General features: G+C 44.0%; 2 protein-coding genes across 3 annotated transcripts in view; one reads left to right on the top strand and one right to left on the bottom strand.

Moving 5' to 3' along the window:
• Positions 1-7,278: 7,278 nt before the first annotated feature.
• On the bottom strand, positions 7,279-11,412 carry LOC144819612 (uncharacterized). Its single transcript, XM_078677433.1, has 2 exons — positions 10,796-11,412; positions 7,279-8,424 (listed from the first exon to the last, which is right to left on the bottom strand). The coding sequence occupies exons 1-2, from the start codon at positions 11,124-11,126 to the stop codon at positions 7,493-7,495; spliced, it is 1,263 nt and encodes a 420-aa protein (XP_078533559.1). The 5' UTR covers positions 11,127-11,412; the 3' UTR covers positions 7,279-7,492.
• Positions 11,413-12,003: 591 nt separating this feature from the next.
• Positions 12,004-17,445, top strand: part of ERMP1 (endoplasmic reticulum metallopeptidase 1) — a 689,629-nt gene continuing 684,187 nt past the window's right edge. Inside the window, exon 1 of one of the 2 annotated variants that reach the window (XM_078675921.1) lies at positions 12,004-12,423. In XM_078675921.1, coding sequence (XP_078532047.1) covers positions 12,140-12,423 — 284 coding nt within the window. In that variant the 5' untranslated portion in view covers positions 12,004-12,139. The remainder of the gene's footprint in view (positions 12,424-17,445) is intronic. The other variant, XM_078675920.1, reaches the window with a different exon arrangement.

The following is a 17,445-nucleotide window of genomic DNA, read 5'->3' as shown; positions in this document are numbered from 1 at the left end:
CTGTACTTTTACGAATCTTTCTACCTGCCGGTACCAATCGACTGGCTTTTCTCGTAATTTTGGGAAGTCATTGGTAAAGGACACAATATCCTGTCGGGACCATGGAACGTGTACATATTTTCCCCCTGGCACTTCGCGCATAGGGCATAACTGTTCTGGTTTGTCTGCTTCTTTCAAAACGAATTCTGGGGTTACCTGCTTTGACCTGGCCTCATCTTTCTTTCGGGCCCACCTGGCTTTCCATCTTTCTACATCTCCCCATTTCTGCAACACCGTCAATAGTTCCTTGACCTGCGCCTTTTTCCCTGACACATTCAGGTTTTCCAAATCTCTGTCTGAAAACTCTGCTCGGTATGGTTTCTGCAAGGATTTCGATTTTGAAATGTCTATTCCCATACTGGCAGCAGTATCTGTCAATTTTTCATGAAGTACTCGGACATTGCGGGTAAGACTTTTGCACATAAACAACAACTCTTCTTCAGAGTAGGTATTTAATCTGTCTAATCCTACGTTTCCTGCCATTAATTCTTCTATTTCTACTCTCAGTTTGTAGAGGTCTAAAGGTTTCGTTTGCGAAGTTTGTTTCTCAAATTCTTGACTCCATCTTTCAATTTCTTCAGGTGTAACCAAAGTGACACTTCTAGTACCTGAAGTCGATTCTATTTGAATCTCCCTCGCATTGAAAGGATTATGTATTTTCTGCATTCTTTTCCCTGTATTTCTAATGGGCAGATCCATCAGTGAGACTTCAGATTCACACTCACTCGTCTGTTCATCTACAATTAAGGGTTCTGGTCTGGGCTGTGCTATGACGGGAGTAATGACAGGAGGTTTTGGACTTTCATGCCGATCCCCGTACAATGGAACCACGGGTCCGATTGTTACTGTGATTGTCAATGCTTCAGGACTGGTATTTAACTGGGAGATTTTCTGAATTATTTCAGCCCTTTGTTTTGCTAGAATTTCTCGCTCCTTTTCTTCCAGCACTCTCTCTACTGATTTGTCATGTAACACCTGTGGGGTCAGAGTGGGAGCATAACTCGGGGCAGTGGGATGAGTCTCACTAGGTCCTTCCCCATAATTTGGTCTTGGGAACAAACTTCCTATACCTAGGGATCTTCGGTCTTCCTCATACTGTGGCTGTAATAACGGCATTCCTGAACTTGAGGGTCTCATCTCGCCTCCGTAGGGAGGTCGAGAAGAAAAATCTCCTTCACGGGAATATCCTGTCTCCCCACTAGCTGACATTCTGGGGTATATGTTTCTGATATCCACTGGTCCTAAATTCTCAGTATAGGGAGGAATTTGGTACCCACCTCCTACACTTGCGGACCTGATCTCTTCTTGTGGTGGAGGTCTCCGGGAAATATCTCCCGCACTTGAAGGTCGGTGTCCTTCATTATAAGGAGGCGGACTTCTCATACACATGTCATCTAATAATTCATCATCCGACTCTCCGATGGGTACCCAATGTTTAGATTTTTCCAACCGTTTCCTTCCCCCAGAAGGATCATCTGCTGGCATCATGGGAAACAATCCTTCTACAATCATATTCTGTCTCCACTGTTTCATCTTTTTGGCTCGGGCTTCCTGCTTCAATTTTGGATAAAATTTAGTTAACCCTTTATCCATTCGGGGCTTATCTCTCTCAAAAGCCTCAATCTCCCATTCCTCTAGTGCTTCATACTGTGTTAACCTAGGTCTGGGATGTAAGTCATTCATTCGGGTTCTCAGATTGAATAGAATCCTACTGTTAAAGGTACCCTCTAACGGAAAAGCCAATACTCCGTCATCCTTCGTGTATTCCACCCAATTCTCCAACCATACACATGTGTTGTACCCTTTATCGAACATCATGAAAGATGCGGGAGTGTTGGGTTGCGGTATGACAACACCTTCTCTAGATTAATCGGCTTGTCATTTTTGAAATAATTCTTCACTTTGTTTACAAGAGACACTTTTCTCTTAGTTCCGTACATAATGTCGTTTTTAATGCCTTTCCACTGATCGTTCTCAAATCCCATATGCCGTGGATCAGGTCTGGTATGCGGTCTATACGAATGCCACATACGATTTTTACGAGTGACTTTGTTTACAGAACCACTTCCAATCCAAGTGCGTCTATTATTTTCGTGCGACCAATGAAATGCACGAGTTCAAATAATCTCGACCAATGGGTGCGCGGCCCTTTCGCGAGACAGTGCCCACGCTCCGGCGCTCGCCCCTCCTTTACAATTCCAGCTCCGCTACCAACCCGCTGTGTCTACCAATCCCAGCGCGGCACGGAGTGACGTCAGAGCAGCTTCGCGACTGACTCCCTCCTTCACAAGGTAACGGAAACTTTCTTTCTTTCTAAAGTGCTTAGTGCTTGGTTATTTAACAACGAATACACATTCGCCACTGTGCTCAAGTGTCTAGACAGGAAAGAATTAGTTTCGCTGCAAGTAAACTACTTCCATTTACTTTTCACACTCTACGAGTAGATCTCTTCTGCCTACCCTTCACACTAGCATTGGGGCACCTGCTACTTCCCTAGACTCATCCACCTTTCCGGGATATATCCAAGTCTAAAGTTTCACCAGCGAGCCCTTTTGCTTTCACTCAAGCTCCGATGAACCTGCTACTCTTCCGGTGTGACCCTCACTAGGTTATGCCACAGTAGGAATTTTGCCAATGAACCTCGTTACTAACATTTATTCAATCATACACTCAGAAAAAACCCTAGTTAGTGCTTCCAGTTCTGCCTAACCTGCACCAACTTTCCTTAAAAGCCAGTGACCTCAAAGCAAGTGGATTCTATTCACCACTCGCTATTCATTTCCCCGGGGATTCCTAACAACATAAAAGACGTTTTACGTACGAATGGATAAATACATTTAACAGTATAATAACAAGAATAACAATTTTAAAACATTTCATAATTTTTCAAAGTAAACAATTTTCAAGTGAGTGATCAATTCTCTTGAAGCGCCTACTCTTAAAGCAGCATCCGACTTAGCTAGACTAACTAGTCCTACCTATCCTTTAACTATTCCCTAACCATCCTCGATGCTACCAGAAAATTACTGCTAGAGATCGCGGGTCACCCGACCAATAATTTCTCCACTTCTGGCTTCGGGCCCATATACTTTACTTTATCATATACATTGATCAGATGACCACGCAATCTACTACCAATAATTGTGGGTCCCTTTCGAAGACTTCCAGTGTACCCAACTTACCATCCACCGTTATGGGTACCTATGACCACGATGGGTCAGGGAGCTAGCTGTAAAAGGAAAGGCAGCAAAATACAAAACCCAACATTAAAACCTTTACTTTTTCATAAAATGACCACGGACAACTGAGAAGTTTTTTAAAGTTTATCTTAGATTTCAGATTCTGAAATCATACAGTTTATAGTAATGAGGCAATCTATAATCAGAATAACGAAGAGCACATAACCATATAGGAAGAGTATACAGGTAACCATCTAACCCAATAATGAAATACCGGAAATGGAATTCAAAGGAGTGTACTAAATGCTAGGAATTTATGCACGTATTAGGAGTTTTATCAATGGGTCATATTTCGAGAGAAAAGACACCAGGGAAACCTATACATCTATGGAAGGGTAGAAAAATGCAACACGCTATAATTCTAACGTTATTACTTCAATTCAGTATTTAAGAGAAAATTGTAAACATATTTAATTCATAAACAGTATGGTGAGATTTATACTAAAAAGGCAGGGGAACATAAGAACATGCTATGAAATGCAAACTGTAAATGACTTTAATGAGATGCAATGATTTGCAGAGAAAAGCATGGAAAAATTAACATATGCAAAGGGTATGTCTTTATTGAAGCAAAGACAGAAAAATAGGAAGGTGCAGTTTTTAAGAACTCAGAGCGATATTTACCTAGACTGGTGTGGAAACCAACCCTGGCCACGGGTCAGTTAAGGACAGGAAATACCCCAAGGAATAGCAGTCATCAATGGGACAGCAAGTGCAGAATGGACACCCCAGGACAGGACAGGAAATCCAGATTAGGATCAGGACAGGACCACCAGGATACGACCAGCACCCGCAGTTCGGAAGCAACGCCTGCGCTCCACCCTCTCTGCAGCTATCAGTCAGGGCCCCGATTGGGTCAGCGAACTCCCAGCAAAAGTGCTCCGCCAGCACTTAAGGTTTAGTAAAACCTTCAGAGTCTATGGGCAAATTTCGGACAGAGAGCTCCGCAGCACCTCTGTATCAAGTCACCTATTGAGTGCGTTGGGTCAGTGACAGGTCAGCTATTCAGACAAGTCGGACAATTTCCCTAGGTGAACCTAGGCTAGATATACAGTTTTGGGACAGGGTACCACCCCCCAAATGTTGCAAAGTGTCAGAATCCCCAATTTGGATTGGTCCTAAGGTAGGATTTGGTTAACACACCAATCAGAACAGACTATTCTAATGCCTATTTTGCATCCTAAGGTGCCGCCTAGCAAGATTTGGGTTCCCACGAGAAGTCGCAGGGAATACAATGGAAAGAAATACAATGTATTCAAATAGGGTACAAATTAGGCTTTCTCGCTGGGTGAAGGTGCATCTTCCCATGCAGGCTCTGGCAGCAACCTTCTTTGGCTTGGTTTCAATGCCACCGCACCACGACTGATTCTGCGCAGTAGTGCCCTTCAAGATGGACTCCCCAGCCCCATCACCCCTCAGTGCCGAGGATACATGAAAAGTAAGCGAAAACAAATTAGTACATAGAAATAAATGAATGTATTACATGTCATGATTTCACACTTCACGTTTATCATCATAAAAATATACTATGCAATTTAGATATTAGTGCAATATATAACGACACAAGAGCAACAGCACAAGCTTCACTTCATTATCACATTAAGCTGCCATTTTAAGGCGATTACGCATGCGCACCCTTTCCCTCCAAAACTATCTCTACGTGTAGTCACGTGAGTGTGACTGACGCATGCGCAGAAGAGGAAAGTCAAGCAGCGGCCATTTTAGGAACAAGGATTAATCGTATTAGTAAAACACATAGACAAGCATCTCTATGATACCCATGCACATTCAAAATACATAAAATTAGTAAAACGAACAATTTAAGTTACGAGATTATAATAGATTTTCGAGGTTCTTGACTCGAGCAAGTCGTGATGCGAAATCTTGCTCTATCACTACCTCACCTCGATAACCCTAACTCAATCCCACCACTAGTTAAACTCATGTCTGTTTTGCATTTTCTGGCCATAGGCTCATTTCAATTCACTGTTGCTCTTTCAGGCGGAATGCCCCAATCGATGTTCAGTCATCTCCTCACAGAGAAGGCTTACAGCAATGTTGAAACACATGTGCAGCTACATCCAGTTCCCCAGACGTTAAGATTTAGCCACTGTGAAAGTGGATTTCTATAGTTTTGGTCACATCCCGCATGTATTTGGATCGATTGATGGTGCCCATATTGGCTTAGTACCACCACACGACAGAGAGCAAGTTTACCAGAGCAGGAATCACTTCCATTTCATCAACGTGCAAGTTTCTGTTTAGCAGATTTTTACATCTCCAAAGTCTGTGCCCGTTTCCCAAGATCTGCACATGATAGCATTGTGCTGCAGAACAGCACCATACCATAGGTGATGTCACAACTCCTTCCTGAGAGGGTCTGGCTTGTAGGTAAGTGTGGTGTGTTTAAGCTCTGTTTTGGAAAAAGTGAGGTAGTATAATCTTATTGTGTTTTCTTACATGCTGCCCTTTTATCTCCCATCTAGGAGACTCAGTGTATCCCAACCGGCCATGGGTTGTTGGCCCGCTGAGGAATCCTACAATAGCTAGGAAAGTCTGCTTCAGTGAGTCCCATGGAAGAACACGGCTGCCAGTGGAGCGGGCTTTTGGGCTCCAGAAAGCCATATTCAGATGCATGGGAGGGACTGGGGGAGCCCTCCTCTACTCACCCGGGAAGGTGTGCAAGATCACTGTGGCCTGCTGCATTTTTCACAACATTGCCCTGCGAAGCAACAGCCCTTACATCCCAAAGGATGCAGGCAATGAAGATCCACTGGGGAATCCTGAAATGTCAACTGGAGATAAAGATAGTGGTGAAGAGGGTGGAGCAAATTTTCCCCAGGATCACATCCAGGCCCATTTCTCCTGAGTGTTAAGTATGGTGTGAGATGTGATGAAAGATTAATCTCGGCAATGTTGTAGTGGTGCACTAAGGCTGATTTTGAAGCTAGTAACTGGGACTATGGAGGTCTGGAAACATCTTTGGAAAGGTGTATGTTTTGGTAGTGTCGCTTTATTCAGTTGTAAATGTTGTTTAGGACTGTTTTATAGAAGTTGACAATGTGATGTGTGTGATATGTAGGTGTTCTTAGCTAACCTCTCTGAGTTGGTCTGTTTTAGGCATCTTTACCATGTCATCTTTATTTGGACATTTCAGAGTTGTGACATCAGCAGGTATATGTTGCTGTTCAGCCATACTAAGTGGACATGGCTTGTTCCAAGGGATGTGCGTCACAGAGTTTTGATGTACAAAGTCAGTACCAAAATAGCTTGCACAGCGATAGGATAGAAATTACTTGGTTTCAATTTGATTTATTTCTTGTTGTGCCTTGGTCCTAATGTAATACGTGTGCTATCATGTGATCTTACAAATTGTAGGGTTCTGGCAAAATCATGATATCCTACCTTCACATTGTCTACGAACTGGATGTAGGTGTTGCTGTGTTCCTCAAACTGCTTGTAGCCCATCACTTACATTAGTTTGTGACATTCCACCAGATGCATGCTATGCTGAATTGAAAAGTCCCTGTAGTCAGAAACTGTGGTAGACATGTGTTGGTGTACACATTAATTTGATGTTGTATTCCTTTTATAAGGACGTCAACATGCTGGAAGTTGATGATGTTGACCTTATTTGTTGTTGGCTATTTTTTGGTAGGTATGTTGTCAGATGTGTCCTCTCCTACCATGTTGTGCAAGTCTACAGTAGCTGATGTGATCATTGAGCCTGGATCACTGAGTCATGTCCCTTTTTAAACAATGTTTATGATATCATGTCAGCCTTTGATTTGACCAATGTAATAAAGATGTTGTAAGCCCAGATATGTATATGTATGCCTTGTGGTGATATGGCAATGTTACAGATGTGTTACTTGTTAAACATACAATATATCCATGCTTCCATTAGTCTCTAATTTTGACATAGCAAAGCTCACTTGGTTGTACTTTCACATTGCCATATGTGAGAATTACAACAGGAGACAATGCTAAGGTGACATGAGTTGTTTATTGAGTGAACAGACCAAAGTAATCAACTGAAAAGTAATGAGTGAAAAAAATAAAAACAAACTGAGAGATTGTCATGGTGGATGAAAACATTGGAGTAGAGACCATATTATCTCGAGTCCAAAGTCCAACATACTCCTCCCATCAGAAATGGGAATGTAGGTCAGAAAGTCAACATGGTGAATGTGCTGCGCACATACAGAGGGAGACTAGGTACGGCCTCTCTTGCTGGTGGTGGTGTCTTTCTTGCCCTCTTTAGATCCTGAATTCTTAGATGGACGTCCCCTCTTTCTTACAGAGGGGGGGTCTTGTGCTGCTGGGCCAGGGGCGCTTGCAGAAGTATCCTCCTCTGGCAGGGCCTCCCCACCTGTGGCTGCAGCAGATGTTGATGCTGTGGATGTACTAGGCTCACAGGGAGGGGTAGATGGCAGAGGAAAGGCCCTGCAGAGGGTGCTGTTCATTTCCCGAAGCACCCCTACCAGAGAGGTCACTTCAGAATGGAGGCAAGCCACCTCAGTGCGGACCCCAGCCACCTCAGTGTGTAGGCCCGCAACCTCTGGGTAGATTCTGCCAACCTCCACCTGTATTTTGGCAACCTCCTGGTATATGCCTTCATGCAGCACTTTCATTTCCCCCATCTCTGTGACGGCCTGGTCCAACACACTGAGGCAGTCCTGGTAGACTTCCAGGACTTGTGTGATGGCAGCCTGGGTATCCGTACCATCTGTGGGCTCCCTCTGGGGGCCCACAATTACCCTTCCACAACAGGTAGCCCCACTGCCCTGGGCCCTAGGCATAGACTGCACCCTCCCACTGGGTCCTTGCTCCTCAATGACGCCGGTGGTGGTGGTGGCAGCTATCTGAGAGGCTAGGGCTGGTGGGCAGTGGATGTTACTGGCAGTGCTAGGTGCACTGGTTGTGGGGCGAGCGATTATCTGTGGTGTTTCCGCTGTGGTGGGAGGTGTGAGTCCAGTGAGCCCAAATGTAGGCGTCTGCCGAGGTTGTCTAGATGGACCAGGACAGTCGTAGACATCCACCGGTTCAGGAGCATTGGCATTAATGAGGGTTTCATCTCGTTCCTGGTTTGGAGAGTGACTCTGGCAGCCTTCCTGCCTCTGCTCAGATGCAGTGGTGGATTCACCTGTTGAGTAATTAAAAACATAGTCAATGGCCAAATTGAGGTATGTACATCGAAGTTCTTTGTGTCTGGTTAAATGTTAAGCTAGAAGGGATAAAGGGTAGTTAGTTATTACTTCAGTCAACAATGATTAAGGAGTTGTATTTGGTTACTAGACATTGTTTAACATTCAATCCATGTATCTGAATTCATCATCTCATTGGATGTGGCGCTATATGTTCTTTGGGAATAGACGTAACATCTCCAACACTCAGCTACACAAACAAAATGTAGTCATGTCTTGTGTATTCGTCTAGGCCACTGGCCGTCGGGGGCAGCCCCTATGTTTGAGAGCGGGGTGCTGGCGTTTCCTGTGCAGCCACCACCCTGTGACGGCCGCAGGTAAGAGTGGGGGGAGAGGGGGGCGGCGGCCGCCACCAGCCAGCACCCCCAAAATTTCTGTCACCTGGAGAGTACCGCCCCATCCCTCCTTGCCATGCCACTGCCAAAGTATCTTTCGGTCAAATTCAGACCAACCGGCATTCATCTTGTGAGGAATCTATAGTCCAGTGGTCACCTGGCATTGGAAATGAGCTGTCTCTTTCATGGCTGACATATATCATGGGTACTCCGCAGATATGTCGTAACTCAGGCCATCAAGTTTGAATTAATGTGTCCAGCACACCTTCAAGCAAACTGTTCATATGCGTATTTGTGATGAACATTGTCTGTACTTTACACATTTCATGACTAATGTAGCTCATTAATAAGATGGCCGAGAAGGGGCAAAAGGAGTCTATCTAGGTGTAAATTGGGAGGACAAGGCCTCATGGTAGTTGTGGTAGTTTTTCTATCTGTCCTTCCCAAAAGTTGAGTAAATGTAAGTTGCCGGACTAGTGTAGCTCAGTAATAAAATGGTCGACAAGTGAGAAGGGCCACAAGCAGCCTAGCATTTTGGTTAGAGTTGGGATGACAAGGCCTCATGGTAGTTGGAGACAGTTAAATCTCACTGTAGCAACAGTTGCGAAATGGTAAGCTGTCTGACTAGTGTAGCTCAGTATCAAGAAAGCTGACAAGTGAGAAGGGCTACAAGAAGTCTAGGGCCAGATGTATGAAGCGTGTACCGGTTCTCAGAATCGACCCATTTGTGAACGGGAAAACGCCTTTTGGGATGTATCATCCCAAAATGAATTCGCAAAATAGGGAATCGCAAAAATTGTGATTCTTTATCTTGCGAATGCATTTATGGAATCGCAATTTGTGATTCCTTAAATGACATGCAGGAAGCCCAAAAAAATTGCAACCTCCTTTTAAGGAATCGCAAATTACCACCAACTTCAAGTTGGTGGTAATAAGCAATTTCAATGAAAAATTCACTTTTGTGCATTTTCCAAGGTACCATGTGGCGAACATACATGCCCTTAGGGCATGTCTGTGCCACATGTGCACGCTTACCTTTTAGTCGGTGCACAGGGTGGCCTTTTGGCCCCCATCACCCTTGAAATTGCATTTGCAAGTTGCGAGTACCTATTTGGTACTCGCAAATTGTGAATGTCTTCCCATTCATACCTATGGGTGTTTAGGCCCATAGGAATGAATGGAAATGTATTCCTTAATAGCAAATCGCAATTTGCGATTCACAATTAAGGAACATGTATGAAACGCAATTAATATTGTGAAACCTACATACATTGCATTTTGCAATTCCATAATAGCGAATTGTAAAAATTCGCTATTATGGAATCGCAAAATCCAGTATTGATACATATGACCCCTAGTATTTTGGTTAGAGTTGGGATAACAAAGCCTTATGGTAGTTGTAAACAGTTCAATCTCACTTTAGCAACAGTTGAGTAAAGGTAAGCTGCCCGACTAGTGTAGATCAGTAGTAAGATAGCTGACAAGTGAGAAGAGGCAAAAGCAGTCTAGCATCTTGGTTAGAGTTGGGATGACAAAGCCTCTTGGTAGTTGCAGACAGTTCACTCCTACTTTAGCAACAGTTGAGAAAAGGTAAGCTGCCCGACTAGTGTAGATCAGTAGTAAGATGGCTGACAAGAGAGCGGGGACACAAGCAGTCTAGCATCTTATTTGGAGTTGGAGTGACAAGGCCTCTTGACGTCATGCCTTTGTGACTGACCATACATTGCCATATTACAACATGTTATGGGTCCTGGGTTGGTATTTTGATGATGCTGCACTTACACACAGCATTGCAACATGTGGTAGGTCAATGATTTGTAGGCATGTGGTGTCATATGCTACAGAAAAGCAGACAACGCCTGATACTTTCTATGTTGCATGTGTATGAGTGTAGATGTAGGAGACAATAGCAAAGGCAGAGTAATTAGCAAACAGGACATTGTGATATTGTGTCAGTTGTAGAAGTGTAACTTACCAGAGTTCTGTCCCCCAGGTATTCTTGACAAACCCTCAGTATGCAGGATGGCCAAAACCTTCTCCTCCCAGGGCATGAGTTGTAATGGTGGGCTGGGAGGGCCACCACCAGTCCTCTGTGCCTCCAGGTAGTGGAGGATGTACTTGCCACACACCTTCTGCCTGAGTTTGATCCACTGCTTCCTGATGACGCCCTGTGTGCGTAGGGTGGCCCCAACAGCATTCACCCTGTTGACTATTCTCTCCCACATTTCTGCTTTCCTAGTGTGAGTAGTATACTGGACTTGTGCTCCAAAAATATGGGGCTCTACTAGAAGGATTTCATCCACCATGACTGTCAACTCTTGTACAATGAAGGCAAGTATTTTTGTGGGGGGGCATGATGTTAACAAAACAGAAGGAAGTGAGTGGGTTTAAGGGAGAAATACAGATAAGGGATGTGCCCAAACAGGACCAAAAAGAAACAAAGGTGATGGAGAGTGATTGAAAAAGAGGTGCCTACACTAACAAGTGCAGTAAATGGCTGGCTGTCTTGCTCTGCTGCCGTTTGGAAGTAAAGGACGCTGGTCAGGGGTGGGGAGTGTTTAATAGTGTGATTTGGAGGTGTGTCCACTTGCCAAAGCACATCAGGTGTGCATTTTTCTAACCCATCCTATGTTTTTTCCCAAACTCCTAATAGGGCGGTGAGGGCGTGAATGTGGCAGCCACATGTTTTTGGCGGTGGGACCGGCAAACTAATAACCAGGCTCTAAACTGCATGCTATTCTCAACAATTGAATGGCTGAGTCGGATTTTATCTGGTGCGATAAAAAGGACACCATGTTCCTCTGTAACTAGGGTCACTAACGCACTTTTATATTTGTATGCAAATGTCAGGTCACATGTGTAGAGATATTCACATCGGAGGGTTGCAAGATCAACGCTAGCGCGGCCGCGGGCTAGTGCAAAGGACGGGCTGCCCTTCATGCACTGTACGAGGTGCTCCTTCGGGCGTGTGAGAGTTAGCTCGAGCCCCGGCAACCACTTTTCGACAGTCTCTCTCGTTGGGACAGAGGGGTGTCGAAGCGGCCCCTCTCATGCGCCGAGGTTGACTTCAGGAAGCACGTGGGGACCCTGCACCCCGGTTGACAGCAGCACCTCGCTCTTCCGTACACACCCCGCCGACGGCCTCAGCCTATCCCCGGCCTCGCACGCAGCGGCCCCTCCCCCGGGCAGGTGCAGTGTCAGGAGGCGGCGGCGGCGGGACTGCAGAGCTCTGACCCCCTGCGCGCGAGCTACGTGACCGACCTGCAACAGCACCGGCGCGAGTCCCTGCCCCGGAGAGAGGCGGAAGCGGAGCCCGGAGATGGAGGGGGCCGCGGTGCGCAGGGTGCGTGCGGGAGCCCCGCAGCTCCCGGCCTGGGGCTCGGAGGAGCAGAACGGGACCGGGGAGGAGAGGAAGCGCCGGAGGAGCGCCCCCGGCAACGGCAGCGCCGGCGCCGCCCGCGGTAGGAGCCCGGGGCTGCGCGAGAGCCTGCTGGTGCCCTCCATGCTGCTGTACCTCCTGCTGCACTGGCTGCTGGTGCTGCTCTCCCTGCGGCAACTTCTACTGCTGCCCAGCCCGGGTCTCTTCAGCGCAGCAAGGGCCAGGTACGGACCACCCCATCTCTTGTGACACGCTCCTTACCTGCACGCGCCTTTCCGTCGTACTCTCATATCTAATGTTTGAGTACTAGTAATTAGCTGGATAAATACACATGTTTTGCTTCCTCGTGTTATCTGATCTGACCGCTCCCTTAAACGGGAGAATGTGCCCCTAAACCGACTTTCTCCGTATCACGGCAGGCACTCCCCGCTGCACCTGTTCTCTCCTTTGCTTTATCTAATTTCGCGCTCATTCCTTAACGCTTACACATGGTGATAAAGGGGGGGTTGGTGTCACGTGCGCATCAAATTCGCTATTGTATTGCATTTTGTTGGACTAACAGTATTCGTCCTTAGTGCAAAAGCGCTCAATCAATCTCTAGGAGGGAGGCGCAGTTTGAGCACAACAGTACTTCTTTTGTGGGTGGGTACTTTAACGTGTAGCAAACCATACACAGTACATACTTTGCACTTTCCAGCTAAGCTCCTTGGAAAGTGTCCTACAGTTTGTTGTAAAAAAAACACTTTTACACGAACGATAATTTGTACAGGCACCGTATTTTTTAATTCTTTTTTTACTTGCGCACATTTTACTTTACTCCAATAACTCTCCCGTAGAGTTAGTAGTGTATACTTTTTTTTTACAATATACGCCACATATTGATAACCAAACATCATCTTCATGATGCAAGGATCCTCATTCTGTGTACTGGTGTCTGAAATCGACTTCATTAATACTGATTTCTGTTTTGTTAGTGCCCCTTTCGTGCATTAGTGTTGAAACCCCACAGTTGACTTCATTAATGACCAATTAGTCGCCAAAGACCCATACTTGTCCCATGGCGGGATTCCCAACTGCTATTACTGCCAAGGCGGACTTGGCCCACCAGTGTCCTCGGAGTCGACTGTGATTTCCCATACGCGTCAGACCTCCAGTTTCCTAAAGTTGTGTGTCGTAAAAAATAACTTGTAGAAACGCAGAGAGTACCGCAATTTACCACCATTCCCAATCTGATTTTAGCAAAATGTTATGTTTTATACTTTTAGAGGGCTTCTGTCATCCTTCTTCAGCCCTTTGTCTATTATGTTCCAAAACATGTTTCCTTCTTTCCACTACTATATACAGCAAGGGGCAGTGAATGAGCCCACTTCTGCCATTCAAACTTAACTCCGTGATGGCATTTTGCTATTTCTCAAGAGCACATACACAAAAATAACTTGATTTTTTTTTTTAGTGCCATGGATATTTTTGGGCAAATGTGTACTTTTTTCAGATCGTAAAAGTATTTTTGTTGTCAGTTTCTCTCTCCTTTTAAACATTTTTTTTTTAATAAAAAGAATGATGGAAAGGCAAAACGAGCATTGACAAAGCCAAACGATGGGCAGACAATACCGGACCGATTGGCTTTGCCAGTGCTTTCTTTAACAGTGAATTCTTATTATTATTTTTTTTAAGCAATCTTTATTGCAGATTTTTATTAATTTTACATACATTTGGCCCAGCCCCCACCCACCTCCCCCCAGGAGACCAAGAGGTAATTATACACTCAAACATAAGAGGATACAGATCACAACGCAGTAATTTTCTAAAACAAGAAAATATGTACAATTATAGAAACAAGAAAGGAAAAAGAAAAGAGAGTAGTACATAAACATGAAAGGTGAAAGGAAGAGGATCTCATAGATTCTCATCTTATTCCTGTTTCTAATATCTCCTATTATTCTCTCTAGTTATTTTCTTCAATCCAGTCAAGTAGGGGACCCCAGATCTTCATTCCTCTTCTACGAGTATTATACCCTTTGTTTCTATAGATGGCAATTTCAAGACTACATGTCGCCAGCAGTCTGGCCCTCCATTGTATATATGACGGAGGTATTGGATCAAGCCAGGCTGATGCCACACACAAACGAAGCACCCCCGTCGCAACAAAAATTAACCCCTGTAATTGTTTTGGCCTTTCGTTGTTTGATACCCCCAGCATGATTTCTGATGTTGTGATGTTGACCTCATAATGCGCTATCTCTGTGAGAAAGCTTGATATTTCAGCGATTAGATTAGTTAGCGAGTCACAGGACGCAAACATATGAATGATATCTGTCGCGGGGAGTGAGCAGCGTGGACAGGTTGTGCCTTTCTCAGTTCCCCACTTAGCTAATTTAAATGGGGTATAATACAATGAAAAAAAGGTCTTATAATATTGTGCTTGAAGCCTTATGGACATAAGGTGAGAGAGTGACATTTCATATGAATATGCCAAACTTTGGTTAGATAATCCAAGTTTGGTCTGCCATGCCATTATATGTTTATTCATATCATCTGGTAACAATGCATTCATAGCCCCATACATCTCACCAATTTTTAAGGGTATTTCCCTATGTAAGTTTCTTATAAAAGAACACGGTTGAAATTTGATCCGGCCACCCCCTTTCTTCAGAAGAAAATCTCTCACTTGGAGATATTTGAAAAAATCCCTATTAGGAATATTGAATTCTAACTTTAATTCGGCAAATGATTTAAATCCATTAGGCGTAAAAAAACAACCAAGTTGGGTAATCCCCAGATTATTCCATTTCTTTATATAATTGTCGTGGAAAATCTCAGGAAGATCTGAGTTCAGATTCACGGGAGTATAATAGGAGTAGCGACCTAATCCTAATAGCTTCTTAACATTCCCCCAGACTTTGATAACGTTATTAATAGTCTTAAAATTGACTTTTTTAAAATACCCGTCATTAACATGTCGCCATAGACATCCAGCGGCCCCGACTCCCAGAATAAGTTCTTGTGGTGTTGATATATTACCGCTTCCACGGTTGCCAGTTATAAGACTCAAGCTATATCTTAATACTGTGGCCCAGTAGTACAAACTTGAAGTTGGGAAGAGCCCAGCCTCCACGTTCTCTTGTGTTAGTGAGCCACCGCAATGCCCTGCGTGGTCGATTATATTCCCAGACAAATCTAGAAAACAGTGTATCTATATTTTTAAACACAAGTGGGGAAAATTCTAAACAAATAGCCTGAAAAAAATACAGAAATTTAGGTAAAAACAGCATCTTGACTACATTAGTTCGACCACCAATAGTTAAATGAAGATTATTCAGTCTGGTCAGCGCTTTCTTGGTCCGTTGTATAAGTGGGTCTATATTGATGCTGACAATGAGCTCTATAGCAGCACAGATACTGACCCCCAGATATGTTGCCTTTTCCGTTACTCTAGAATCATTCATCATGATCTTACTATTCAACACAATCTGTGTCTTACTAGCATTCAGTTTGTACCCAGAGGCTTCACCAAAGAGTAGTGCTTCTGTTTCTATCACACTTATGGCATTTATAGGGTTCCCTGTAACAATGGCGATGTCATCAGCATATCCTAAGCATTTTGTACCCATATCATGCTAGGATGGGAGGAATAAGTGCATTATTTTCCAACCTCCGGATAAATGTATCTATATAAATAGCAAATAAAAGGGGTGAGCAAGGGCATCCTTGTCTGGTCCCCCTAGTAATAATAACATTTTCTGACAGAGTCCCGTTGATCAAGACGCTGGCTCTGGGGTTTACATACAGCTGTTTAATAGCAATTATACATTTTTCACCAATACCGCAGTTTGCCATTGCCGCCCACAGGAACTTCCAGGAGACCCTATCAAACGCCTTCTCCGCATCTAGCAAGATGAGCGCCATAGGGTCTCCTGTAGTTCCCGTGTAGTCAAAGAGAGAAATAACTCTTTGTACATGGTCAATAGTAGATCTTCCTGGCACAAACCCGTGTTGCCTCTCAGAGACTATTTTATGAATCAAGGGTGCCAGCCGTGATGCTAATATTTTAGAATAAATTTTGGAATCACCGTTTATCAGAGTAATTGGTCGATAAGATCCCATTTCCTGTTGGTTTTTATTTTTTTGGGGGAAAAACTACTATTTTGGCTAATGACCATGACCTCGGTGGGTTCCCCCCTTGCCCGATGGATTTAAAGAGTTCTGCTACAATCCCCCTGATTTGTAGCGCAAATTTTACATAAAACTCTGTAGGTATTCCGTCCAGGCCCGTTGCCTTACCATTAGGCATAGAATTCATCGATAATAGAATTTCTTCCCACTGTATGGGACCATCTAGTAAATCTCGATCATCTGTATCCAGCTGATCTTTGATAATTAGACCCAAATATAGATCGGGTTTGCGACCTACATTATCAGTTTCATGATATAAATTCTGATAAAACTTCTGGAAAGCTCTTCTAATATCAGAAGGTTTTACTTTCAGGCCAACTCCTGGATCAATGATTTCTTTTATTAAAGTGCTTGACGATTCTTCCCTGGTTCGGACAGCTAATTGGTGACCTACCCTTTCGCTTAGCTCGTACGTTTTCTCTTTTTGAGAGTTTGTCCTCGTAATAGCCTTTTCAATTAAAATTTCTGAGATATAGTTCTTTGCGATTGCTACCCTGCTTATAGCGGAATCTACTTCCCTTCCTTCATGTATTGCTTTAATCAGATCTTCCTCAGCATTACATAGATTCTGTTCAAGAGCTGTCATTTTTAACCTCCTTTCTTTATTAAGCTGAAGAGAAAAGCGCATGGTTTCGCCCCTAATACAGGCTTTCAGAGTGTCCCACACTACATCCACTGTTGCAGACCCTATATTTTCAGACAGGAAGACCGGGATCCATTTTCTCATATGTTGACAATATCCTTCGTTATACAATAGTGCCTTTTCAAACGTCCATGTGTTTGGTGAAGGTTTATCTATATCATACGTAAGGCTGAGTACTAGTGGATTATGATCCGAAAGGATTCTTGGCAGTTTTTCTATTTGGCATCCTGATTTCAATGCGTTAGACATAAGCATATAATCTAACCTTACGTGTTTTGAATGCGGGTGAGAAAAATAGGTGTACCCAGGATCCCCTGGATGTTTTGCTAACCATCCGTCGATTAAACCGTGCAACCCACACATATCTTTTAATGCTTGAAACTTTATGCTTCCTCCCACAAAATTTAAACTCTGGACCCATAGACCAATC

Source organism: Lissotriton helveticus, chromosome 2_1, assembly GCF_964261635.1.
Source record: "Lissotriton helveticus chromosome 2_1, aLisHel1.1, whole genome shotgun sequence".
Lineage (NCBI taxonomy): Eukaryota > Metazoa > Chordata > Amphibia > Caudata > Salamandridae > Lissotriton > Lissotriton helveticus.
Note: the sequence above shows the minus strand (reverse complement) of the source record. Positions and strands in the feature narration are given on the sequence as shown.

Bases quoted from the DNA above. Each gene is read 5' to 3' on its own strand.
- LOC144819612 (XM_078677433.1), bottom strand. From the start codon at position 11,126: ATGGTGGATGAAATCCTTCTAGTAGAGCCCCATATTTTTGGAGCACAA. The intron at 8,425-10,795 runs GTAAGTTACACT...ATTACTCAACAG, and splicing joins ACCTGGGGGACAGAACTCTG to GTGAATCCACCACTGCATCT.